This window comes from Chrysoperla carnea, chromosome 4 (genome assembly GCF_905475395.1).
Source record: "Chrysoperla carnea chromosome 4, inChrCarn1.1, whole genome shotgun sequence".
Classification (NCBI taxonomy): Eukaryota; Metazoa; Arthropoda; class Insecta; order Neuroptera; family Chrysopidae; genus Chrysoperla; species Chrysoperla carnea.
Window position 1 is genome coordinate 22,304,363 of NC_058340.1, and position 27,306 is coordinate 22,331,668.

General features: G+C 28.1%; 1 protein-coding gene across 2 annotated transcripts in view; it reads right to left on the reverse strand.

Moving 5' to 3' along the window:
- Positions 1-6,572: 6,572 nt before the first annotated feature.
- LOC123298429 (tyrosine-protein kinase Src64B) overlaps positions 6,573-27,306 on the reverse strand; it is a 93,188-nt gene continuing 72,454 nt past the window's right edge. For both annotated transcript variants that reach the window (XM_044880424.1, XM_044880425.1), the window contains 4 exons: positions 10,410-10,627; positions 8,901-9,261; positions 8,589-8,842; positions 6,573-7,582 (listed from right to left, as the gene is read on the reverse strand). In XM_044880424.1, the coding sequence (XP_044736359.1) occupies positions 6,660-7,582; positions 8,589-8,842; positions 8,901-9,261; positions 10,410-10,458 (1,587 nt within the window). In that variant the 5' untranslated portion in view covers positions 10,459-10,627 and the 3' untranslated portion in view covers positions 6,573-6,659. The remainder of the gene's footprint in view (positions 7,583-8,588; positions 8,843-8,900; positions 9,262-10,409; positions 10,628-27,306) is intronic.

Below are 27,306 nucleotides of genomic sequence, written 5' to 3' on the forward strand. Positions count from 1 at the left end.
ATAAAGATGTTGCATTTTCTTGTCAAAATATTTTACCCATGGCTTTCTAAAACTCCAGTGATAATTTCCTATGCTAATTATAAATTTATTGATAAATATTAAACATATCAGATACTAAGAAATTTTTGAATTTAATTAAATTTTAATTTATCGAATATTAGACAATATGTTTACAAAAAATTTTTTTTTTTGACAAAAACATTTAACATCGAATTTGATACCAAAGAAGTAGAATTTTGCTTTTATTTACAAACAAAAATTGACAAATAATAACCACATTAAATAGGATACTTCTAAATATATGCGAAAAATTATAAAACTCCAGTTTCGGTAATGATTTCATAAAATTTTATTTTTGAATGATTTTTCAAATTTCGCTCCAAATTTGTGATCTTTCGAAAATATAAAATTTCTCAAATACACCTTTAATGTCATAAATATGAACTTATTTTAAAATTAAGATAAAGTTATTCGAAGAACTTTTGTACAAAACAAATGGGAGTCATGGAATCAATTATTGAAATAGCATATATTTGTTGAAACATCCTGTATGATTATTTTTAAATATGGCATTTATAAAATCTTTTGAAGAAAAACTTTTTTATTTTAATTTGCATTTTTAATGAAGGTTGTAAAACGGTTGACTCTTGAGTGATACGCAAGTAATCACTTAAAAGTCAGATATTTATTTTCTCGTATAGGTGAAATATTTTAAGACTTACAGTACCAATGGAGCCTCATACAAAATTAAAGAAAAACTGTTATTTTATATTTTTCAATTATTTACATGTACAGGGTAGCATTTTTTCCCCTAAATATTCAATCATGTTTTGCTGTAGGTTTCATAAATACAACGGTTAAGTATGATTAACCGATTAAATATATGCGCAGTATGTCCTTTCATAAACGTGTAAGAATGTATAAAGTAACGTAAAACATAAAATTTTCTACCTGTGGTAGTATTGTTTTAAATTCGATTTTGCCTTCTTTCTTCATAAACTATATTTCAACCTGTATATCTTGCTTGCAAATATTCTTGGACGGAACCAATGCCGCAACTAAATCTGAGCACGACAAAATCGAGGGATTAAGTGCGTGTTGGGATACATTTTTTGCTGGTTTTACTGTTTAAAATGGAACAATTATATTACATAAAGATTTCATGCACTTCGTAAAGAATTGTTAAAAAATTTCTCCGTTCGTTCGATTACTTCATTTCTTTAAGTAAATAAATAATTTATTAATGCTTTTCATTTTTTAAGTTTGAAGTATCAAGTATTCAAATTTAAAGAATCAACCGTTTGTTGATAATCAATTTCATTCTATGAAGAAAGTGGACATTATCAACCTTTAAATTTTGCTATATAGAAATAATTTGATTACTCTTTTACAATTGCATGAAATTTAAAGAAATTAATGGATCTTTTAACTAAATGGTAACATCTTCAGGGGATACAAGTAGAGTTCATAAACACTTTTAATCAATTTCAAATCATTACTTACTGTAGTGTCTTAGCTACCTGTTACTACTTTGAATAATAAGGGGCCAGTGTTTGATGTAAATACCGAGCGAACAAACATAAAGTAATAAACATTTTTAATTTCAAGCGAGCTAAAATAATAATATAATAGATTTATTCAAAGATTCATTTAAGATTTCATGTATGAGTTATGAATTCCGGCCTAAATACTTGGTTGTTATGGACGCTCCCGTAATAAAAATCTCTCAATAAAAACCTTTTTCTTAACTATTTAGTTGCAAATTGCTTATTTCTTAGAACCTGTAAAATCTCGCGAGTTGTTCGGGGAAGTATTCCGGTTGGAGCTGTCGTTGTTGAATGAGAACGTAGATGGATACATTAATCAAAAAAATACATTATTACTAACATTATAGCTTTATTTTGAACTTCTTCAGTGATAAAATTGTTTACAAACAAGAAATTGTTGTAAAAATTTACTGTACATGTTTTTGCAAACTTACACAATTCCTATTTGACCTAATGGATAATCTGCTTCTGGCTATGGATATTAAAAACTGTTTTTAATTTCATGGTCCATTTAATTGTATATATATATACATATCCAAAGATATTCGATTTGTTTCAGTTTCAAACACTTGAATGGCGTAAACTTATCAGGTTTCACCTATATGATATGAATGAAATAAAATAATTAAAAAAAAAATTATAGATTTTAGTAGCACAAAACTTTTATTTGTAAATAGTATACACTTACGTATATTTTATGTACAAATTGTATAAAAAAAATTGTTTCTACATTATATATAATATACATAAATAAAAATATTATACGTGTCATTTATGGCTTTGGAATCATTTCAATAAGAACATTTTTCAGTTCTTGAATAATTAATCCTTCACTCTTCTTTTCTTACCCATATTCTTTTAAGATTATTTCAAATTTTAAAAATTCTTGAATGATTGTTTATTGCTTAAATTTTTGTACAAAGTTTTGTAGAAAATTACTAAAATACATACGTGCTCACATTTAAAACAAAAAAAAAAGTATTGTTTTTAATTAAAAAACAAAATAAATAGTACAGGTTTCTTTTTTGGACATTTCAAAAGAATTAATTATTCAAAAACGCCTTGGCGCTCTTTCAGTAATCAGTAAAAAATGAAGACAAAATAAATATGTAATTTGTAATAGTAATATTTATATCAAAAAGAAAATCACAAAATTCTAAGAGATCCTCTCTACGTATAAAATTTTCAATTGGCCACAAATATTTAAGTAAAACAAATTGAAAAGACAAAAAACTATATCATTCTAAAAAAAAAAAATTTTATCAAAATTTATTGTCATAAACTTCCATCCTGAATCTTTAAACAAAATACAAAATGTCATATATTTCCCTGATTATTATTGAACAGAATTTTAAATGAAAAAATTAAAAATTTTATTTAAGAAATACTTTTTTAATATGAGTTATGGAAAATCAGCAGAGAATGAGATGAGAGATATTACTGTTAAACTTGTAATGAATGTTCTTAAAAGCTAAATGTACCAAAGAAGCACGCAAATATAATACATAATTAGAATAGGTAACAATGGGCTCGTTCATAATTTTAAGTTTCGATAAGAAATTTTTTAATTTAAATATTGCAAATTTTTAATCGAGCCCATTTTCAGAAATAATTATATTCCATCCTAAAAATTTTTGTTTTAATAAATATTTTCATCAAAGATGGAATTCAATTATTTCGCTTAACAATTCAGACAATGAAGGTTGCAAACAGAAATATTTAGACGCCAAAAATTATCTTCAGAGTCATCTTTGAGCTACACGAGAGGTAAACATACTATATTTTTCTAATCCAAAAAGGAAAGATATAGCTCCCTTTTGTTGGTTTTTCACCGACAACTTAGACCTAGAGTATCAATTAGAGATAATTAAATTTCCTTTGTGCATCAGGGTCATAGCTAATAAATTATAGAAAAATACATTTTTGAATTGAAAGTTGTGCCTTCTTAACATCTGTTCGATTTGTCAATGGAAAGAAATTTAATGAATGAAATTGTATTTATCTAAGCAGCATGCGGTTCGCGGATCAAATGCTGGGCCATAGCTTAATTTTATTCAACTTCGTAACTATTTTCAACCCTTATTGAACAGAGTCCACGAAAGCTTTAAAAGATAATCACTTCTTTATTATAATTTTTAGTTTGTTATTCACAAAGTAGATGTCTAATAATAACTAAATACAACTAAAATTCGATTTTTAGCGCTGTGACAAACAAATCTGTCTGCAATCCCTTTTGAAAATATATTGACTGAATTATAAGTGAATTGAAATAAATGTAATCAACTTTTTTTTTTTGTAAATATAAATTATTTTATGCTCAAAAATACTGAATATAATACAAATCTAAAACGAGCACATACGAACATTCACACGTTGCATTGAAAAAATACATATATTTATATAAATTCATTTAAAATCTATTTTTTTTAATGTGATTTATTTATTTTTATATTTTTCTTAGCAAATATTGCGTTTTGTTTGTGTTTGTGTGAGGTTTAAAGATAATGTAATACTATTATGTTGCTTTTTTACGCACACGCACCATTTTTTTTATTAGTGCTGCTGTGATGTCACACAAAAGAACTGCTCTGATAATTTTAATAAGTGATTGTGTTATGATTATTGTGATAAATCCTTTTTGTATGTTTCTTGTACATTTTTGAATAATTTTATACAAACTTAAGCTATAATTGATAGAAATCAAGCATACGATACGAGATTTTAAATCTTTCTATTACTAAATTAGTTAATTGCAAAATTGACAGATGGCAGTATAGTTAAATTTGAAGATTATGGATGTTCTGATAATAAGAAAACTGTGATTAGTGCGTTGTGTTAAATCACAAGATAAATTTACAAAATTAAAAAAACACCCGACACATACGACTTTTTCCTTGTAGCTCTCTCAGACAGACAGATACGCATACACATAGCGATCAAACTTATAACATCTTTTTGCGTCGGGGAATAAAAAATAAAATTGAGGTAAACTTAAATTTTACAATAGTTTGACTAAAAATGGTGACTACAGTTCTATGTATAATAGAACTAAGTCACGAGTAAATAACTTTAGAAATGCAAGGTTGTTCAAAAAGATATTACCACTTATATGAGACTTGCCGTCTTCACTTAACATTAGTAAGGAGTTAATCCTAGACTATCCACTAATTTGAAAAATTTGAACATTTGAACATTGACTACGATTTGATCGTAGTCAATGTTACGGTATACATTTGAAGGGGTATATTTTGATACTAAAGAATTCATACGTAGAGGGCATCGAAAACGCATTACTTCGTTCAATTTTCTTTCTATCTACATCGTTTTTAAACAATGTAGGTTAGATTTGTTTAGAGAATTAAATTAAGTCTATGCATTATAATTAAAACAATAATAACGAACAATTTTAATTATACAATAATCATTCTGATGCTATATTTAAATTACTGAACTTCACTTTCCAAAAATCAGAATTTTTTTAAAGAAAGTTGCGTTACATTGAGAAGGATATTAATAGTGAGGAAATTTTTTTAGGGTAGTTTTTATTAAATAAACATAGCTTCCTGTCGGAGATTAAAAATCGATAGCTGGTATATGATCTAATCTACAAGCTAGAAGAAAAAATTTTCGAGTTTTTTTTTTCATATAATTTAAAAACTTAATATCTAGAAGAACAAATTTAGTGGCCATGTTGTTGATTTTCCATGGCATTTAAAGCTTCGTAAGGAAACTGAAATTTGCGATTCACTGAGACTATATGTGGCATTTAGCATAACGTTAGAGCTCACTCGAAGGTGTTCTTTTAGATAGTAATACTTGAATTTTTCAATTTCCGGCTGAATTAAATGCTCGAAAAAATTTCTCTTATAGGCATGTGATCTACAAATTATTCAAATATATACAAGAAAAAGCTGTTTAAAAATTTTGGTCCGGTAAGTATATTGTTTTGTATTTATTTAAGTACTTTCCTATTAATACACTTACTTCTAAAATGTAGTATGAAATTGAAGAAATGAAATAATTGTACTTCTTTTTTTATAAGAAAAAACATTATTATCTATTTTTTACTTCAAAAAGATTTTTATTTTTTTAAATTTTTATCAGACTTAGATTAAAAATTTTTTTCTTTATATAATATATTTATTTATTTATATGATTCTTAAATTATAAATTATTTTCATAGCCTGAGACACTAACACAAAATTTCGAATCATTTTTTACATATTATGTTTATTGAAAGGAAAATGATGATCATAGCGCTAGTTGTCGGGGCGGTATCGATCGCTCCGATCAATAACACTACCACTTCATCCGACTTTCAATAGTCACGTAATTCTATTAATTAAGAGTCTCCATACAACAAATTATTTTAAATTTTACGTCAATGTCTCCCAGTCTATTATCCGATGTATAATTTAAAAATCGTGAACTATTTTTATTTAATTGGTAAAAATTTTTTCGTCATTTGCTTTGGTATAGAAAAAAAATTGTATCACCCAACATTAAAAGGTAACACGGTTAATAAAAATTTTTGTCCTTTTTTTACGGACAATGTTTTTAAAAAAGTGTCCCGTCATAGGATTTCTTAATACTCAATTCCGCCTAATTGGAATTTTAATCTTTCCGACGACTTAAAATTATTTTGAAGATTATTATTAAATATTCAGTTTTCAATTTCTACGCTTAGACGTTAAGTTAATCAGTCAAAAATTGATTCTGAAGCTATTTCTTTTAGCACACTTATCGGTATTCTTAGAATAATTTTGAAACTTGAAGATGTACCACTTAATATTCATCTAATAAATGCAAAGACCTTAAAAAGTGGGGATATGAGATAAATTGATATAAATTGTCTTTTATTCTCAAGAATTTTCGATCATACTATAAAAATTATTTTATTCACAATGAAAACTCAATCATTTCACTCTCTATATTCGAAATATTTTCGAGAAAATGCCATTTGATAAAAATAAAATGAAGATCATACTCTTGTTTTTATATCAGTATAAATTAAAATTACTGGTTTGTTTTTATCACATATACAATTAGTTTGAAAATGACATTTTCCATTTTAAAAGTTATTTGAAAAATAAATATTCTAATAAAAAATTTTCAGTCAAATACTTCCCTATATGGAAGTTCAGAGGTAACATTGTAAGCATCAAAGTAATGGAATAAAAATTCAAATGTTGGTCGTTTTTGTGGATTTGCATCCCAACAACCTAACATTATTATATAAATGTCTTCAGGTAAGTGATGTGAAACTGGCTTTGGCATTCTATAACCTCGTTCCACGTTTTTGATTACTTCCTGTGTGTGCATTCCTGGATATGGTACTTGACCATATGTAAACAATTCCATTAAAAGTATACCAAATGACCATACATCTGATTTTATTGAAAATTTACAATATTGGATTGCTTCAGGTGCTGTCCATTTAATTGGGAATCGTGTTCCCTGTTTCGGACAATATTCGTTATCTTCAATTATTCTTGCTAAACCAAAGTCACATATTTTCGCTACATTTTTTTCACCAATCAAAACGTTTCTAGCAGCTAAATCACGATGAATTAACAGTTGTAATTCTAAATATTTCATGCCAGACGCTATTTGTGCGGCAATATAAACTAAATCATCTAATTTTAAATCACGACCTTCACCATGCCTCAAGAAATCTAATAGACTTCCTTTAGACATATATTCTGTGACAATATACACTGGTTCCTCTTTTGTACAAACTGCATAAAGTGCAACTAAATTCATGTGTCGGAACTTTTTCATAATTGCAGCCTCCTCTAAGAAAGCTTCCGTTGACATGGTACCCGGTTTCAAAGTTTTGACTGCAACCTCAATCTCATTTCTCCATTTACCATAATGTACTTCACCGAAATTACCTTGACCTAATTTACGAATTAGTTGAATTTCGGATCTAGGAATTTCATATTTATCTCGTAATTCTGGACTAATATCCCACATTTGTGGTTTTGGTTTAGGACATGGCTTTGCTAATACATGGCATAATCCAAGAGCATTTTCTGAAAAAATAAAAAGTTTATTAACAAAAATTTATGTTAGCCTTCCACTGAGAGTTCCAAAAAAAAATTACGTAACCCATAGGACTTGTATCCTGATCGTTTACTCAAACGATTTCAAAAGAGGTCTCAAAAATAACTTTATGAAAATATTTTCCTTTGATTTTTTTTAGTAGCCAGTTAAAATTTTAAGAAAATTCGTGAAATGTAATATTTAGTCAATTTTGTTTTACAAAAACGTGCATATCTGCTGTTACTTTGCCTATTTTTGGCTGAAAAATTAATAAAAATTCCCCAATTATTCTCAATATCTCAGAATAATTTATCGCATTCTTATCAGGAAGATAGATATATTGTTTAGAAATGCATTCATATTCTTCAGTTGATCCTCCCACAATTTCTTACGATATCTTGAAAACTTTACTTTAAATGAGCAAACAAGCCAATTTTCCAATTTTTATTGAACCCTTGGTTTTTAATGATTTAATCGGTAAACTAAAACATTTACATGAATTGGATTTTCTATAGTGCGTAAATGTGATAAAAATCTAGTTCTTTTGACTATTAGACAATTATTTTCTCAAAAATTGTCTCAAATCGCACTATTTTTGAGTGATTTTGATGATATTTCAAAACCTATTCATTCAATGAATCCGATTTCTGTATTTCTTGCAATTTTTTTAAGGGCTACAATTTTAATGTGGGATATTTATTACAATTTTCGGTCAATCATATTTCTGAATAATTCCCGGTTTAGTGCCAAACTTGGAAATATTTTATAATAAAAATATTTCAAAAACAAAAAAGGTGAATAGTCTAATTATTATCTAACTTTACTCAAAAGCGAATGCGCTATACATGGAACCCATAGAATTTGGCTACAGATAGAACGCGAAGTCCTGATTTTATGCTGCTATTTTCCAATTTTACATTGGAATTTAGGGATGTGATCTTGCAAAGAGTTTGTGAGTTATTTATGTTAGTAAAATGTCAAGAAATTGTTACTTACTGGTATAAGCCATGACTAAAGCCGGTAATGACATAAAAGTCTGATTTGTAGCAATATAAAAACCTCCATGATCCAGAGGTTTAATTTTATAATGTTTAACATGGTACCCTCTAGATTCTTCCCAGTCTTTAACTGACAACGAATATCCTCGCGGATTATGTTCAGACGGGCGCACAAGAAACGTACCACGAGGATTTTCTTCAGCTAACAATAATTTATCGGCCTCTTTTCGAGATACTCCATCGAAAAACCAACTAAAAATTAAAAAATCGATTAGTTTTACAAAAGTAAATTTATTAAAATTAAACTTACTCTTCACTTTCAACACTTTTTTCTGGTGCTACAAAATTCCATGGAATCAAACCTTCTTGTCGTGTGCCTAAATGTACAACACGCCACCAATCTGATTCTGTGTCATCAATTATTTCCATTCGATCACCTTTCACAAATGATACATCTGTATGCTCGCGGGCGTTATAATTATACAATGCAACTACAATACGAGGTCTGGGTTGACCCATTCCTACATTTGGTCGAGATGGTGTGGCTCTCGGCCTTATAATATCAGCACCTGTTGCAGTACGTCCACGATGTGGATCTGGTGTGTATCGTGAATCAATTGAACCTAAACTTGGTTTAAGTAATGGATCGCCATTTTTTATTGCTGGATACACTAGAAACGATAAACATATAAATTAGTATTTCATGTTTAATTAATTGATTATTACTATTATCTCAAAATAGTTAACTTTTCAATTAATTAATTTAAAGATATTGAATTTTTTTATTTATAATTACAAGTTTAATTAATTAATTAATAGACATCACAAATACCGCTATTCCAATTACTTTAGTTTTTTTTGGGTAAATAAAGGGGTCGAAATATTTACGGGAATGAAATTTAAATTAAATATCAGATATTCAGTATGTTAATAATCGAATTAGTTAAGGGTTGGAGATCAATTTGAAATTGGGAGTTTAAAGCTTTCCAAGCGAACATCATTTTATCGAGATATAATAGTTTAATATGTAATACGAGCAAATATAATGTTGAGACATATCAACATTTTTTGTCTTTGGCACAAACACGCTTATCTGAACATCAGATTTTTTTTAACGTAAAGTATAAAATAGAATTGCTGTAACGGATGTGTTGAAATCAAATGCCAGCCTTGTAATTTCCGGGAGATGTGCATAAGTTTTAAATAACTACAGCAAAACCATTCAACTGTGCTCAGTTAAGTCTTACTAAAACAAAAACAAAAAGGTTAGCGGATCTTTTGACTGGACTGTTTAAAATTCCACCAACACAATTTGAGGATGTCCATCAATAAAGGGCATAATGAAATCTTCATAGAGGATAATGAAGCTTCTATACACATTTGAAAAAGGTGTGTATTTGCCCTTTAAACTTCCACTTACACAATTTGACTATCTTCGACGATAGAGGGCATAATGGAACCTTCAAAGAGAATAATGAAGCTTCTATCCACGCATAAAATGTTTGCGGTCAAAATTTTGTGATAAACTCGCGTAGTAATAAGTTCAGGTAGAATAGCTTTGAGCACGTAGCATCTTTTACCTTCAATATCTGTCGCCGGAATGAATCACTATTTTTACGAAGTGCATTGTATTCAAAGAGGACGCAAAGAGGATAAAGAGGTTAATTTGGTTTATCCCAAAACAGTTGAGAACTTCTCAAAACTGTTTCGTATTTTCGTATAGTTAGAGTATTTTTTCATTTACTATATTTTAGTAAAATAATTTTTCACACAAAAATAAGACAAATTACGTTTAAAATTTAAATAATCTGAAAATTACCTCTAGGTGGTTCGGTATCCTGCCGATGACTACAACATTTATTCCCCATGTTTACGATGGGATTTAATACTAGTAATTATGTATAGTCTTTAATTCCAGTTATCAGTGAATTGATAATAAAAAATAATTATCATTTACAAATCGAACCTCCATTCTTTTGTTTGCTTTTCAGCAATAATTGATGAGTTTGTTTCTATTGTTGTTATTATTGTTGTTGTCTGAAAATAATGAAAAATAAATCAATTAATAATTATTCAAAATTTTTGTTCAATTACAAAATATAATAGTTTTTCAACGAATGAATTTCATCGTTAAGGAAATAAAGCTATTGCTTTGTACCCATCATCCTACCGAATAGAAACTAAAAAAGATCTCGTTATACGTTTAAGCTTTCTCTAGCGTACTTTATTTAATCCCGACCATAGATCAATTCCTTAATGAGAGAATTCGTTCAGTTTATACAGCTCTCTTGAGATTTATTATTTGAATTAGTTTATAAACATTTTTCAATAAAAAAGAATCAATTAATATCCGTTGTAATGGTAAAATTGGAATGTATTATAAATATTTCTATTCTGTTCTTTTATCTATTTTACATCAAATGTAAATCCGACCAGACAATTGTTGTAGTAACTCAATTAGTCACAATAAATTACTATGAAATTATATCAATGAAATTTGTTTTGATGCGTAGTAAAACCCCTGTGAAAATTTGTTTGTTTTTAAAATAAATACGGACGGAATAATAAATTTAATTTTTGTATTTTTCGCCATAGTTTTTTCCCGCCAGAGTTTCAGACGATATCTCGAAAACTGTAAATAAAATTTTTTTGATATTTTACAATTTAATTTTTGTAATTTTTGATACTTCTTAGATTATCTTGATTTCCATAATAATTTGCGGTCTATCATATTCCTTGATTTTGAGCGCAAATATAGAAATAGAAAGTTTGTCCGTTTAATCCCCATCGAAAGCTCGGAAGCTCTTAAGAAATATTCCACATAGCTTCACTCTAATTCCGAGGCAAAACTGCTATCATAGGCATTTAAAACCCATTTGGTTCAAAAGAGTTAAAAATCATATTGTTTTTAAATAACCAAAAAATAATTTTCATCAAGTTTTAATTTGTTAATTTTAAGTGTTATTCACGAACTCAACTAAACACGACGTGAATGAAAATGTAATTTCCAGACATTCCATGTAACACAGTATTTGTCGGTTCAAATGAATTGTAAATAAAAACATTAGGTAGTTAACAAGTTGTTATAGAGCTCGAATATAACTGATCAAAGTTTAATAACATGTGCAAATTTATTAGAAAAACAAGGGTTATATAAGCCCGGAAGGAAAATGAACGATAATTGAAATTGTTGGCGAATATGTTATACTTATAATACCAGCATATTGAATATATTGAAGAAAAACTGACTGTACCTTTAAAGCTTCGTACGTAACTTTCCGGGAAAAGGAAAACAATACAATGCAGGCTGTTTCAAAATATGTAGAGAGTTATGCAGTATCAGATTGTATAAATAAAAATACGTCATAAACGTTCAGAAGCTTTTAGCCGATTTCATAGACTTTTTTAGCTACTTCTTTAATAATCTGCTAAGTACGTAAGAGTAAAGTTTTTTTAGAGTTTCATAATAGCTTGAAGGGTTAAAGAAATATTCATTTTTCTTAAAAAAACAAAATGGCAGACTAAGGCTAAACAAAGCCGAATTACTTTTTGTATGGGTAAAATTTCGTACATTATAACTCACTTTTGTTACACCCTGTATAATGTTCAAGTTTTAAAATATTTAATACATTTAAGGGTTCGAGTTCAAAAACTACATACATCTAAAGAATGAATAATACATTTTATATGCTACCAAAAATAGAGAAAAAACAACAACCGGAAGTATTTTAGTGAAAATTGTACGTTTAGAATTTTCATTTAAATTTATGAAATAAAATAATTTAAAAACGATGATTTTAAAAAGGTTTTGAATCAGTGGTTCTAATACTTAAAAAATAAATAAACATTTCGACGTCGTCACGCTTCGTCTATGGTTACTCGGATAAAATATATTATATTTGAGGTTTGTAAGTCACATCTAAGCTATCGCATACTAAAACTTATGTTGTCGCTTTCAAATTATACCGAAAAATCGACTTGAAAAAGTTATAAGCAATCAAAGATTGCATCCAAAAGTTGCCCATCTCCTTTTAGCAAAACAAAGTTTTATATTATTAAGTTCCTCTTTGTTTAATTAGGAATTTTAAACGTTCATATTTTGCATACTTGTAAAGATTTTTAAAAATCAAATCATGTTTCTATTGGTGAAGTGAGAATTCTTCATCTGAAGTGATAAAACAAATTCAGTCCGATTCCCTATTATATGTTTCTTAAATGTCCTCGAGATTTTTACCCTTGTTTAGGGACACTGATTTTTTGAATATTTCGAAGAGATAGCCTCTTTTTATTCGGTAGAAGAAACACATTGTATTAGTACTTAATCTAATTTTAAGGGGCTTCGAATCAACATCAACGGAGCTCTTCAAAAAGGGCTTAAATTTCAGAATTAAAATATGTACGTAAATATTTTATTTACTTTATTAATCTAATTAACAGAAAATACAAGGTTAAAATTACTAATCTTAAAAAATTTTGAGACTATTGAGTCTATAACATAAAACCGTAATATGCCCTCCAAACGGTTGATCGTTATAGAAAGAGACCTAAACAAGTGAAAACAAACAATTGACTGAGTTAATTGTTGAAATACCATGTATAGGCAGTGTTGGTTGCTCTTTCACATTACACATACATACATGTCACACATATACCACTAGTTCGATTTACATCTAGGCATATAAATATCGCGAGTATGACAAAGTACATGCGTTAAGCAATGCATCTAAGTAAGAGATATTATAGATGTTATATGAAATTGCAAAAAAGACTTGTATCGTGGCTTCGATGTCTTTTCAGCTATACAACAGTTCTGTTATGTGCCTGCATAGAGTGGGAGAGAACACATGTACCTAATACTGCTCACTTAGATGCTATATAAAAATTTCAGCTTGATATGTTTTTTCGTTTTTTAGTTATCGTGATGACAGATGGACAGACGACAGACAGACAGACCGAAAATGGACTAATTTAATGATTTTATGAACACCTATACCTAAATTTTGTTCATAGCATCAATATAAATTGTTCATAGCATCAATATACATCTATACCTTTTAAGCGTTACAAACTTGGGATAAAACTTAGTATACCTTGGTATATTTCATATACATAAACAAAAAATCGAAAAAAATTTATGGTTTCTGATTTGAATGAAACTTAGTATATAAGGTAATTTTGACCCAAAAAATTCAAAAATCGTATTCATTTGTTGATTGAAAGCATAGTTTTAGAAATATCACCCATTTTATCATATTTTGGCTCGATATCTCCGAAACTAGTTGCCTTACCGTTATATTAATACCATTTTTGTAATTTATGGGTCATAATTACCTTATAAACTGACTTTTACCGAAAGTGGAGAGAAAAAAATTTGCTCGATTTTTTCGATTTTTTTAAAGGGGTACCCCTTAAAAAAATTCTAAAAAATCGAAAAAAATTTATGGTTTCTGATTTGAATGAAACTTAGTATATAAGGTAATTTTGACCCAAAAAATTCAAAAATCGTATTCATTTGATGATTGGAAGCATAGTTTTTGAAATATTACCCATTATCCCATATTTTGGCTCGATATCTCCGAAACTAGTTTTCTAATCGTTATATAAATACGATTTTTGTAAATTATGGGTCAAAATTACCTTATAAACAGAGTTTTATCGAAACCGGAGCCAACATTTTTTTTTCGATTTTTTCGATTTTTGTAAAGGGGTACCCCTTAAAAAAATTCCAAAAAATCTAAAAAAATTTATGGTTTCTGATTTGGATAAAACTTAGTATATAAGGTAATTATGACCCAAAAAATTCAAAAATCGTATTCATTTGATGATTGGAAGCATAGTTTTTGAAATATTACCCATTATCCCATATTTTGGCTCGATATCTCCGAAACTAGTTTTCTAATCGTTATATAAATACGATTTTTGTAAATTATGGGTCAAAATTACCTTATAAACAGAGTTTTATCGAAACCGGAGCCAACATTTTTTTTTCGATTTTTTCGATTTTGTATAAAGGGGTACCCCTTAAAAAAATTCAAAAAAATCGAAAAAACCAATACTTGTAATTTTGGAATAATTAATAATTTTGAATGGAATACGCAAAGTTAATTTTTGATAAGGAACATTTTTTACATTTAAACTTTTGTTCTATCTCTATCGGTTTACAAGATGGGTCCTACGGACCCAAGACCCAATTGACCTATGATGCTCATTTACGAACTTGACCTCACTCTTTACGTCCTGAGTACGCTGTAAAAATTTCAGCTTGATATCTTTTTTCGTTTTTGAGTTATCGTGTCCACAGACGGACGGACGGACAACCGGAAATGGACTAATTAGGTGATTTTATGAACACCTATGACAAAATTTTTTTCCTAGCATCATTATTTTTAAGCGTTACAAACTTGGGACTAAACTTAATATACTATGTATATTTCATATATACATGGTATAAAAAGGTACGCATATAACGGTCTTCGCCTGTCTTATATTACCTATATGAAAACACACACATGCACGTGTTTATACAATAATTCAAAATATTAATATAGCGCTTTAATAGGCTGCGAGACAAATAGGGACTACAGCAAATTTTCAGTTATTACGCCCTCAATTTTTTATATATTAAGAGAAGACATCGCACATTGGACAAACAACAAAACGATATACACTCGATTTTGTACATTTCAAGACAAAATTTGATCACACATGTGACCCATATGATTGAATATTAAGTACCGCTGGTCTGTACATGTAACAATATTATGTGTTCTGTGATTTATATTTTAATATGGGATGTTTAAACTTTTAAATGTATTTATGAAATAAAATATAATTTATGTATTATAAATTTTATTTAAACAGTTTATAATATGAAAAACTTTCACCAACTCATGTCGATGTCGATGTCGGCTTTAAAATCTATTAAATAAATAAAAGAGAAAGAGAGATGATCATACTTTTAAAAATATTTCTGCTCAATTTATGTGGATTCATTAAAAGTTATTATTATTATATATTTTTACAAGAGATAAAATTACTTATATTAAATTACTATTCTTTTTTTTCTAATTAACAATCCTGAAATATTAGTTTTTACTATTTTATATTGTTTCAAGTTTTGTTTTGAATTACCGATACTAGAATATTTAATTAAAGCGGAATCATCAGAAAAAACAACAAAAAATGCTTTCATTTTCATTTATTAATGTCATATTAACGAAAAAATAGCAGGTCATGATAGTGGCCAATAATAGTTAACTGTAACTATTACCTAAAGATTCTTCAGTATAATATTTATTATATTTTTCTTAATTTTTTAGAAAATCCATACAGGCGAAGCAACATTGAAGTTTAACGTCAAAAAATTTTTAATAAAAAATACTTTTTAAGGGACAAAGCTTTTATTGTACCAAAAATTAGAAAATAATTTTATCTATGAATCGATAAAAGCTTGATGCGCTCAATTAAAAATATCAAAAATGAATCGGAACGCTTCACCTACTACTATTTTTCGATTCATTCTTGGTATTAAGAGCCTCAAGCTTTTACGAATAGTCGGGTATGAGTGACTCATAGATAAAATAATTTTTTACTTTTTAGTACAATAAAAACTTATCCCTTAAAATGTATATTTTATTAAAATTTTTAATTTAAGACTAAAAAAATGTATATATGTATCAAATATGGTGGAAGCGATGGAAAAATAAGGACGCCACAACCTTACCATGCGTTGTCATTCAAACTAAATGTGCATGCAAAATTTCAGCTCAATCGGAAGCCGGGAAGTGGATCAGACAGACTACGGGGCAGGTGAAACTAAATAAAAGCTTGTAAGAAGATAGAATTTTTAGGCAAAAAACTTTAATTTAGTATTTTTCAATTTGGAGAAGGCTTTTAGGCTAGGGTAAAAGATAATTTAATGAAGTGTTAATAGATATGTTTTAAGTGCAAGTTTAGGGTTTTTTATCCGAAAAATTTGTCGGAGGTTTTTTAAATTTTGTAAATTTCACTTCTTTGGATCAAAATTACTGTATGTGGTGAGTTTATCAAAATTGGGAACCAAAAACTACTCACGTTCTTCTGCAATTATTTTAAGGAATATGTATTACGTATACTTCTTGGAAAAAATCGAAAAAATCAGTATATTGGTACAAAAGGAAATTTGAACTAAAAAAATACAAAAATCGCCTTCTTTTAAAGATTAGCCGAGTAATTTTTTAGTTATCGACGACCGAAATCTTATACGAAACTTTCTATTTTTTTTCTTTCAAGATTTTTCAATCCTAATTAAATTTTCCTGTATTTCATTAATAAAATCTAAGAGACATCAAGGTCAACTCATTCTCTTGATTAAACAAAAAAGTCATCGTATAAAAAATAGTTTAATTAATAATTAATATGTTTCTCAAGTACCCTCTACGAAAGGACAATCGTTTATTGGAAAAATAACTTTTAAATATTCTAATATTAAGAAAAAAAGTTAATTTATTAGAAAAAGAAAACAGAAAGGTTATCACGATTTCTAATTTTACGATAGGATAGAAGTTATATATCCTCTAGGTTTTATTTGTGTTTGTAAACAAAAACTGGAACTTATCTATTCGAAAACTTAACCAACAATACATTTTATATAATTAGTCTAGGAGCTACTGACTAGTTGGAAAGTAAGTTAGTAAGATTTAGTGTTTCATCCATAGTTGGTTGGTAGCTTCGCCATTATCGAAACATTAAAACTACTGCAAAAAGCTAAAATGAAATTTATTGTTATTTTACTGGGCTTCATTGAATACTCAATTATCTTACTACCGGGTAGACAGAAAAAAAACATTTTTTAACCCTTTCTAGAAGTCCTCCTTCTTACAAAATTGGTTATTAATCTTTAATCCCAAAAGAGGATAAAATTTCAATTTTTTTCTGCTAAGCTGGTGAAGGGTTTATTGAATATTCATAGCACCCAGTAAGGCTGGCAGACAAAAATTTCAATTCCAATGCATTAATATAGTCCAAGTGTTCACAAAAAGTTTTATTTTCCTACCAATTACCACCAGCTGTCGGACAATTATGATCTTTATATGCCCTAAGTCACTTCGGGCTTTACAATAATGCTGATACGCATTACAGAAAAATACGTGTCAGCTCCTAGACTATATAAAAAAAAAAGAACTAACTTTTTTTTTTAATAAAAATTTTGTCATGCAGAACAAAAAGATTCATATAATATAAATACTTTTTAATGTAAATTTAATTAAAACCAATGATAAAACCAAGAAAAAAGGTTGTGTTTTTCATTTGGTACAAAAAAAAAATTAATTAAATAAAAATCATTTTAAAATAAAACACAGACAATAATTTTTTTTAACGATAAAAATGATAAAAAACAACGAAAAAGAAAGCTTATTTATTTTATTATTTTATATAAAAATCTACACATTTTTTTAATTTACATGAAATTATCATCAAATAAAAAAAAAATGTGTTCTAGCGTTAATTAAACGTACAATTGATTAAGAAACCGTCTCGTATTGTTTATTAAACTTTGTTTTATAACATACACTTTTTTTATATTCGAGAAATTACTGATGATAGAATAATTTAATAAATAATATTATTGTAAATTTATGCAATTTGTGGTGTATTTCATCTAAAATGAACTTTTAATTTATTGCAATTCGCAATTATTTTCAAGCCTTTATAAGACAATTTAGTAAATTGAATCTCGAAAAATGATCTGTTTTCTTAGGTTGCTCATTTAACATTAGAGTGACTTCTCCATTATTAAAAAAAATTGGTCAATTTTCTTGGTAAATGGAATTTCTTTAAATGACTGTAATCTAATAATGATAATAATAAACTATCAAAGAAACCGCCCCCTTCCCACCAAAGGCAAAAAGACAACTTTTTGGGTTACAGGCATGCCGTAGTAAATTAAGTAAACAGTATTTTCTGCTTATTGTAAAAGGTGGTTACAAGAGACAATTTCGCTTATGCTTGTAAACTCTCTCACAAATGATGTTATGAAAAATGTTAAAACCTTGGAAAATTACGGTCTATGACAGCCATAGGTCTCTGGTGGCGAAAAGTATAATTAATAATAGCCACTTGTACGCCCACACAGACGATACACTTCAGTTATCAGACTTAAGACGACATTGTTGGTTTTCGAATCAAGTTACGCAAAGTTTTGTTAACCACGTTTTAATAAGTTTAACCACATCTAATCCACACATCTGAATAGAGATTAGCAGATCAAAAATGTTTTATTATCACTGCGAGTATTCAATATACGAACCAGCAAACACTGTAAGCAAGTGCAAACATCATCTCGAGACAGATGTCAGTTTGTCAGGACCAACTGAGTCTAATATCTCGCACTTAGTAATTCGCCGGTATAGGCGAATTTGTTAAATCATAATAATAATAAAGCTTCTTCTTAGCCTCAGATTTTTTTTTTAAAGATATCTATTTTTGAGGCTAAATAGTTTCATAACACTTCTTTGGCAATTTTTTCTTTCAAGTTAATGACTTTTATTACTTTCAATTGTTTTGATTTCTGAACAGAAGCAATTTTAAACAGCAAGCTATATAAACCCTACGGCTAAAATTATCGGTATCCGATCGTTCTCTTTCACAGGGATCGGGTAATTATGATTACACCTTCGAGCTTTAAGAACGATTACCCTCCAAGAAAAATTTGTTTATTATTAATAATCGAAGTACAAAAGCTCGGTTTTTTCGAAATCAAACTTTAGAATTTGTTAATATTAATCGTTCAAATTACAAACACTGTCTATTATAAATACATTTTAGTATAATCATAAAACAACAATTTTCTAATAATGATCTCTCTAATGGTTTTAGATAATACTATATCACAAGCATGTAGGTACAATACATAGTTTATCATTACAATATTTATTAATAATAATAATAATAATAGAATTTTATAATTTATTTTTCCTAATAGAATAAATAAAATAAATATTACATTATTTTATAAAATTATTGACTATAATAATACCATCAGTAGATGATACATCAGTCATCACATCATACTTTCAATAAACCTATTTATCTTTATGTATCTATTACACGTGTTTTTTTATATAAATAAATAAATCGTGGTATAGATATAGCATTAGGTGGTTAGATCAAGAACTTTCTGACAAAGTTAATCATTGTATTTCACAAAATTTCAGGAATTAAATTTCTATTCTTTCAATTCTCACAGCCATTCAATTTTATAGTCAAAACTACTATTCATTCCAGTGCACTTATGGATTGACCCAAAAATTTTGACACTAGATTTTTTTATTTAGTCATTCGAATGGGGATTGTTTGGAGACCTTAAATCTGATTATGCATATTCGGGAAATTAACCTTTTCGCCGTCATCTTGGAAAATGAATGAATAGCACGATCATCAAATTTGAATGAATAGCACGCAAATCACAGGCCAAAACGTAAAAAAAAAATTACCATTAGTTGCTCTGGAGTTAATTATAATTTTATTTTTTCGATTTTCTATGTGAAAAGATAATTTTCTATCAAAAAGTTAATAATAAATAAATTCATTCATTTTGATTCTTGTATAATTTGAATATTTTTTTAATTATTAGTTAGTAGATTATTAGGTAAGAATGTGTTATTAAAATATAATTATTATTAAAGATTACCATACACACGTGTCGATTTTAATGAGTTGTTTGTTCTTATATTATATTACAATCGTATGGTAAGTGTGGCTCTTTGTTTTAAAAATGAATGAAATATGAATATTATAATTTATAAAGGACGATGAACTTATGCGTACATTTATACGTTTCAGACAGAAGAGAGTCGAAAAAGTGATTTTTGCTTATTATTCATATTTATTTTTGCTAATAACTTGTAAACTGAGAGACATTGACAAAAAGTTCCATATATTTTTTGTATGTATGGCAACCCTTATAATAAGTAGAATAACACAATTATTCAAAGGAAAACGATATTTCAATCATAGCGCTAATTGCCCGAGTATAATCGAACGATTAAAAGAAATTATTGCAATAATTTTTTTAACAAATTATTTAGGGACAATCGTTGATGGAAATTTTTATGACATACTTTTTAGAATTTTCCAATTAGCTACCTTATAAAATAAAAAACAGCTTTAGTTTCAAACTTTTTTCCGTTTTTATCCGATCAGAAAGAAATATTTTTGAAATCCACTAATTTTGGGGTAAACTTTTCATTTTTGATGTCATCTTTTAGCTAACATTCACCTATGTGCGTAATTTCAGAACCAGGCTGCTACTATCTACACAACTTTTGGAAGTAGGTTAAATTTGACACAAATTTTAAAAAAATATCCCAAAATTGTTATAAAATTATTATACTTGGTTTATTTTGCATATAATTTGGATGTGATATAGCAAAATTCACTAATTTTTAATTTTTGATGTTATCTTTAAGCTTATACCACTTTTGGGGGAAAAATATCGGTACTAGGACTAGACTTATGTTCAAAACTTTTATAGGTAGGTTAAATTTGACCACTAATTTGAAAAATTATGACCCAATTTAAGTATAATTCCATACTTGGTTTATTTAATTTGGATGTTATAGAGAAAAAATTCAATTTTTTGGATTTTGATGATGTCATTAAGTTTAACGATTTTTTTATAATACAAACAAATTTTATTCGATCTAAATGAAATTTTTTTTGAAACCAATTAATTTTGGGCCAAACTTTTCATTTTTAATTAATTATGAAATTTCTGTTACTCAATGAAAATGAGAACAGTTTAATTGACAGAGCCAAACAAATAAAGCCCATAAAATTCTAGAAAAGGTTAAATAAAAATGCCTGAATGTTTCGTATCTAGTATACATAAATATTTACTACAAAATTAACTAAAAAAAGTTTCTTCTCTTTTGATTTTCATTTCCTGTTTCATAGGGAAATGAGGTTAATAGAACATAACATAGAAATTCTCTGATGATTTTAAATATGTCAATAAAAATAATTTTCAAAGTTTTTTTTTTTTTAAAGTAGGTAGATGGAAAAAGCTTTCAATTATGATTGTTTTTAAAATAAATGCTGTCAAAACAATTTACATAGCATAGGTTTAAAACGTCTTTTTTAAGCACATAAAATTTATTATCAATCAAAATGTGACATCAACAATTCACCAGTCAATTAATTATCTATCCTGTCATTAAATGTTTGAAGTAAATATTTCAATTTTGTACATAGTGGTTCATAAAAAATATCCATAACTTTTAAATATTCTTTATAATTGGGTGACATTTATTTTTCACTGCCTTAAGGTTAAGATTAGCTCTTTCTTGAGACGGGTTTTAAACTTCGGAAAGGAGACTTTTGAAGAGAATGATTAACATCATTTCTAGAGATATACAGGATATGTTGAAATAATCACAAGCTGCCACTTTTGTTATTATTGATACAAGGTGTGAGAAAAAGCTGTGGAAATTATTCGAAATAAATTGTGATGGGGACAGCAGCAGATAACACTAAGTAGTTCAAAACGAAATGAGACCGAATACGAAAGAGTGTAGATGTAGGTGTGTGTGTAAATAAATGCACAACTCTCCTTACAACTGGTCTCATTTCGTTTTAGGCCTATTTCGTTTTAGACCTATACCCCTATTATTTATATCTTAATATATAATAATATAATCTTTCAGTTACCCGATAATAAAAGGGTATGTGCTAAATTCATTATTCCAAAAAAGTTGGCTTACGTTTTTTTGAAAATTCATAGTAAAAAGCGTTTTTAACCGACTTCAAACAAAAAAGGAAGAGGTTATCATATCATATAAGAGGTTTAATTCGACGGTATTTTTTTAATGTGTGTTACCTCAGAACTTTTTGGGAGAACCGATTTTGATGATTATTTATCTATTTCAAAGCTTGTGCTTCCTGTGTGGTCCCATATCATTTTGGTGCAGTTCTAACAATGGCATCCATGAGAAACTATAGAAGGCTTAAATTTTCAAGTATATGCACGACAAGAGGACGAATAACTCAAAATCACGCCCACCGATTTCGATTATTCTTTTTTTAGTGACAAATTAGTGTACTTCAGATTCACTAAAAATCACATAAAAAATTCAATAAAAAAACTTTTTAACAAAACGAAAACCGACTTCAAAAGAAAATCTTTTCCAAAACAAAGTAATATGCACTAAAAGATAAAAAAATAATGATAATATAATGTTGTTAAAATTATTGTTATTTTGGGAGTTGGTGTCATCAGCCAAGCTAATGTAGCAAACTGTTCTGTCAGAGTTGTTTCCTTGGCTGACACCGACTTCAAAAATAAGAATGATTTCAACTACATTATATTATCGTTAGGTTTTTATGTTTTAGTTGATATTAATTTGTTTTGGAAAAGTTGGTTTTCTTTTTGTTGAAAGTTTTTTTTTTTTTATGTACCACTTTGTTTACAAAAATAATAATTTGATAAAGCATTAAACTTTTTAGAAAATAATATAAAAGATATTAATGGACAACTTAAATATGTAAAGTTTCCCACTATTTACATTAAAATATTAAAGAATATAATGACTCCAATTGAGTTATTTTGCATATTTTATTTACTAATTTATTATTTGTTGTTTTAGTAATCCGGTTTGAGTTCTAGTAAAAATAATGATCAATCATTTATTATAGAGAAAAATTAGCAATTCGATCATTCGTTAGATTTTGAGATACAATCACACAAAACTATTATTAAATCAATTTCTACTGATCTAATCTAAGAAATTGGTAATGACTGGTCATTGTTACGGATACCTGAAAACATTTACTATGTAATACAATGTACTCAGTTTTCATTCAATCCTAGACAGTAATCATATAACGGCATTCAAGCTTTGAAAATTGATATGTAAAGCTTTGTTAATTCTATATACAGGATGTCTGCTTACTTAAGTTGACTACATATGAAAAAATTTTTTATTATAAGGTTTACGAAAAAAAGTTATTCTTTCAGCTATTCTTATCATTCAGCTATTCACTCTTGACATCGAATTCACTTATTGTAAAACTTCGACAGGAATGTTAATGGTCGTTTAGAAATGTAGACCATTTACAACAGAAAATAAGGGAAACGGTTCAGGAAATCAATCCCGAGATATGTAGGAGGTTGTTGAAAGAATTTTGTAAAAGATTACATGTATGGAACGAGAAGGTGGATACGTTCTGAAGATTAAAACGAACTGAAGCTATGAATTTTATACAAATTCGTCTATTTTTTCCTTATTTTATTAACTTCCCAGAGGAATTTAATGTAATGGGGCCGATCAAACCTTTTCAATGTAATGTCTGTGTGTCTGTGTGTGTGTGTGTGTGTGTGTGTGTGTGTGTGTGTGTGTGTGTGTGTGTGTGTGTGTGTGTGTGTGTGTATATGTGTGTGTGTGTGTGTGTGTGTGTACGTGAGCATATGTTCGTTCAGTTATGACATTTACACGTGACTGGGCTATTCGACGCGTAATCGCGTATTATGCACTGAAAGAGTTTTCAGCAGAATTAGTTGAGCCGTTTTATAATGGTAATAAAAAAACTGAATAAACAGAATCTGAAAAGTGAATAAAACACATCATTTATCCATGGAGATAATGATCGTTCCAGCATAAGCTGCAGTACATGTTCGAAGAATTATCAATGGAGGCTAACAAGACCTTTTTTTAATATTTTCCCCCTCTGGGAAGTCGTGTGAACTACAGGGGTCGTACTCACACGACTTCAGTACCACACCGACTATGTACTGCCAATTTATATTTTTTATTTTAGTTTTCGTAGATGCACTTGTGTTGTGTTGTCCTATTTCGAGGGCGCAGTGGGCAACTGCTCCCTTAATTCCATCATTAGTTCAGGAGTTTACTTCTATTTATCATTTTGGCAAAAACGGAAACAGGTTGCCCCAATTTAGAAGTTATAAGCTTCAAAAGAATTAACATTACACTATGATAAAATGCTTCAGTGTTTTATAAATCATTACAAACTCCGCCTTTCTACATCAACCTGATTTTAAACTTTCCATCAATAAAAATGTTGTTTTATTTGATCCTCCTTTTTTAAATTTAATAACAATTGTAATATTGTTATCAATTTTTAAAAATTTAAAGTAGCACACGTTAATAAATAAACAACATAACTTGAATATAATAATCATTTTGAGTGAGTGATTGAACTATTGAATACAATATGAAATACCAACAACCAACCACGTGATAAATAAATGGAAAAACATAACTAATTTGACTCGTTGTCATATAATACGATTGACAATAACAATACAAATATAACGAATTGGTTGGTTTGTCGGGCGGCTATCTACTTTTATTTAAATATATGTTGTTTGTTTATATAAAACAATTACAATTATTGTTAAATGCGAATTAAGGTGTGCTATATAATATAGTAAAAGTTCACAAAGAGAGGAAACTTTGGATAGAAACATTATCACATGAAAAAAAAAACCCTAAAAACACTGTTCAAATGAAATTTCTGTCCATGTGTGTATTTACTATATGAATTTACACAGGTTTCATATATTGCAGATAAGTACCTACAGGTGATTTAAAATAAGTATTGCCACAAAAATGGTATTAAACAAGTGAAAACAAACAATTGACTGAGTTAATTGTTGAAATACCATGTATATGCAGTGTTGATTACTCTATCACATTATACATACATACATGTCACACATACATAACTGATATTCCCATATAATACAAACCGTACAATTTACGCCTAATTTGCGCCCTCACGGACAAACTTTTGTTCTATCCCTAACGGTTTACAAGATGGGCCAAAGACCCAATTGACCCTATGTTGCTCATTTACGAACTCGACCTCACTTTTTCCGTCCTGAGTACGCTGTAAAAATTTCAGTTTGATATCTTTTTTGTATTTGAGTTATCGAGTTGACAAACGGACGGACGGACAACCGAGATTGAACTAATTAGGTCATTTTATGAACACCTATACCAAAATTTTGTGCGTAGCGTAATATTTTTAAGCGTTACAAACTTGGGACTAAACTTAGTATATCTTGCATATTACATATATGCATGATATGAAAATAAAATATAAATATGTACCCGTATTTCAAAACCATTTGCGTAAAAAAAATAAAATTTTTAGAAAGACATTTTTAAATTTACAACAACTTCTTTTTTTCCGGCGAAGTATTAACGAATTAATTCGGGTTGATTGGATAATAGCCACCTCACATGAGTTTTTCACTATATTTTATTTTATTATATAGGCAGTTTAACTCCCCCCCTCCCCCGCCCCTTGTACACACGTTCAACGACAAAGAATTACGCACTGGATGTGCAAAATTAAGAATTACAGTAATGTTAGCCTTACTATTACAGTAAAATGCTAAAATTACTATTACAGTAAATGCTATATAGTAAATCGTATTTTTGGGGGAAAGCCCGAATTTTTGGTTATCATTAGGGTGGTTAAAGATAAGTTTAAATTTTAAGGCCGCTATCTTTGAGTTTGTTTTTTTGCAATAACTGTTACACTATTGATTTTAGCGAAAATTAGTCCCGGGGCAATTTTTGTAGAGAATGAAATTCTCTACAGCTCTCTAACTCTCTAAGCCGAGTGCCAAATAAGAGAAATAATCTTGGCTGGGTTTCATTTACTTGATGCATATACGTTTTGATATCAAATGAGAGTTAAGTGTGTATGTTTAGTACCTACATAAAGTAGTATAATTCGAGATGAATAAAAATTACATTTACAGTTCATAATACTGACACCCAATAGGATCTTAAATTAAATAATTATTGCACTTTTAATAAATTAAAACTCCCTGTAATAAAAAGATAATTACTCGTATGAACAATGCATTGTACTTGTTTATTTATTTTGGTTTTTTTTTAACAACTTTCATAATTTTAAACATAACCAAGAATTTATTACAAATTAAATTAACAGTTACTTTTTTGTTACATCTATTAAAATCATAAAAAATTGTTAATTATAATACCTACACCTATAAATAATTATTATTATAATCAGAATTTGTCAAACAAAAAAACTATTAACTTATGAATTTTATTTAATATGCTAACTAATTAAAAAGTCTGTTTTTGTTGTAGGTAATTATCGACTCTTGGTAATTATTAAACTTAATCTTACAGTCATACTTAAGGTGTTTAAATGTACCTATACAAGAAATTTTTTTAAAGTGCTTGGGTGAATACTGAGTATTTAAAGATTTTAACAAAACAATAAATCTTATATATTTAAACGAGCAATTCTTGTATATATATATATATCAACGATCTTGGAAATGGCTCCAACGATTTTCATGAAAATGTGTATGTAGGGGTTTTTTGGGGCGATAAGTCGATCTAACAAGGTTTCCCATTTTAAAAAAACGTCGTTTTATTCGTTTTTTCATGAAAAACTGAAACATACATCGCAAAATATGACTCTTTTGGTGTATATCGTAGTTAATGAAATAAACGACATTACCGGGATATTCAAAATGGTATTTGTGTGGAGACATTTTAAACGGTCTTATACAATATAATTAAATCTTTATGGGTATTATATTAGTGATAAAATTTGTGTCGTTTTAACTCAAAAAATACCGAGCAAAGCTCGGTCATCCAGATATTTAATGAATTAATAGAATATTCATAAAAGTTGTCCATCGTTTAAAAAAAAAAAAAAAAACTTTT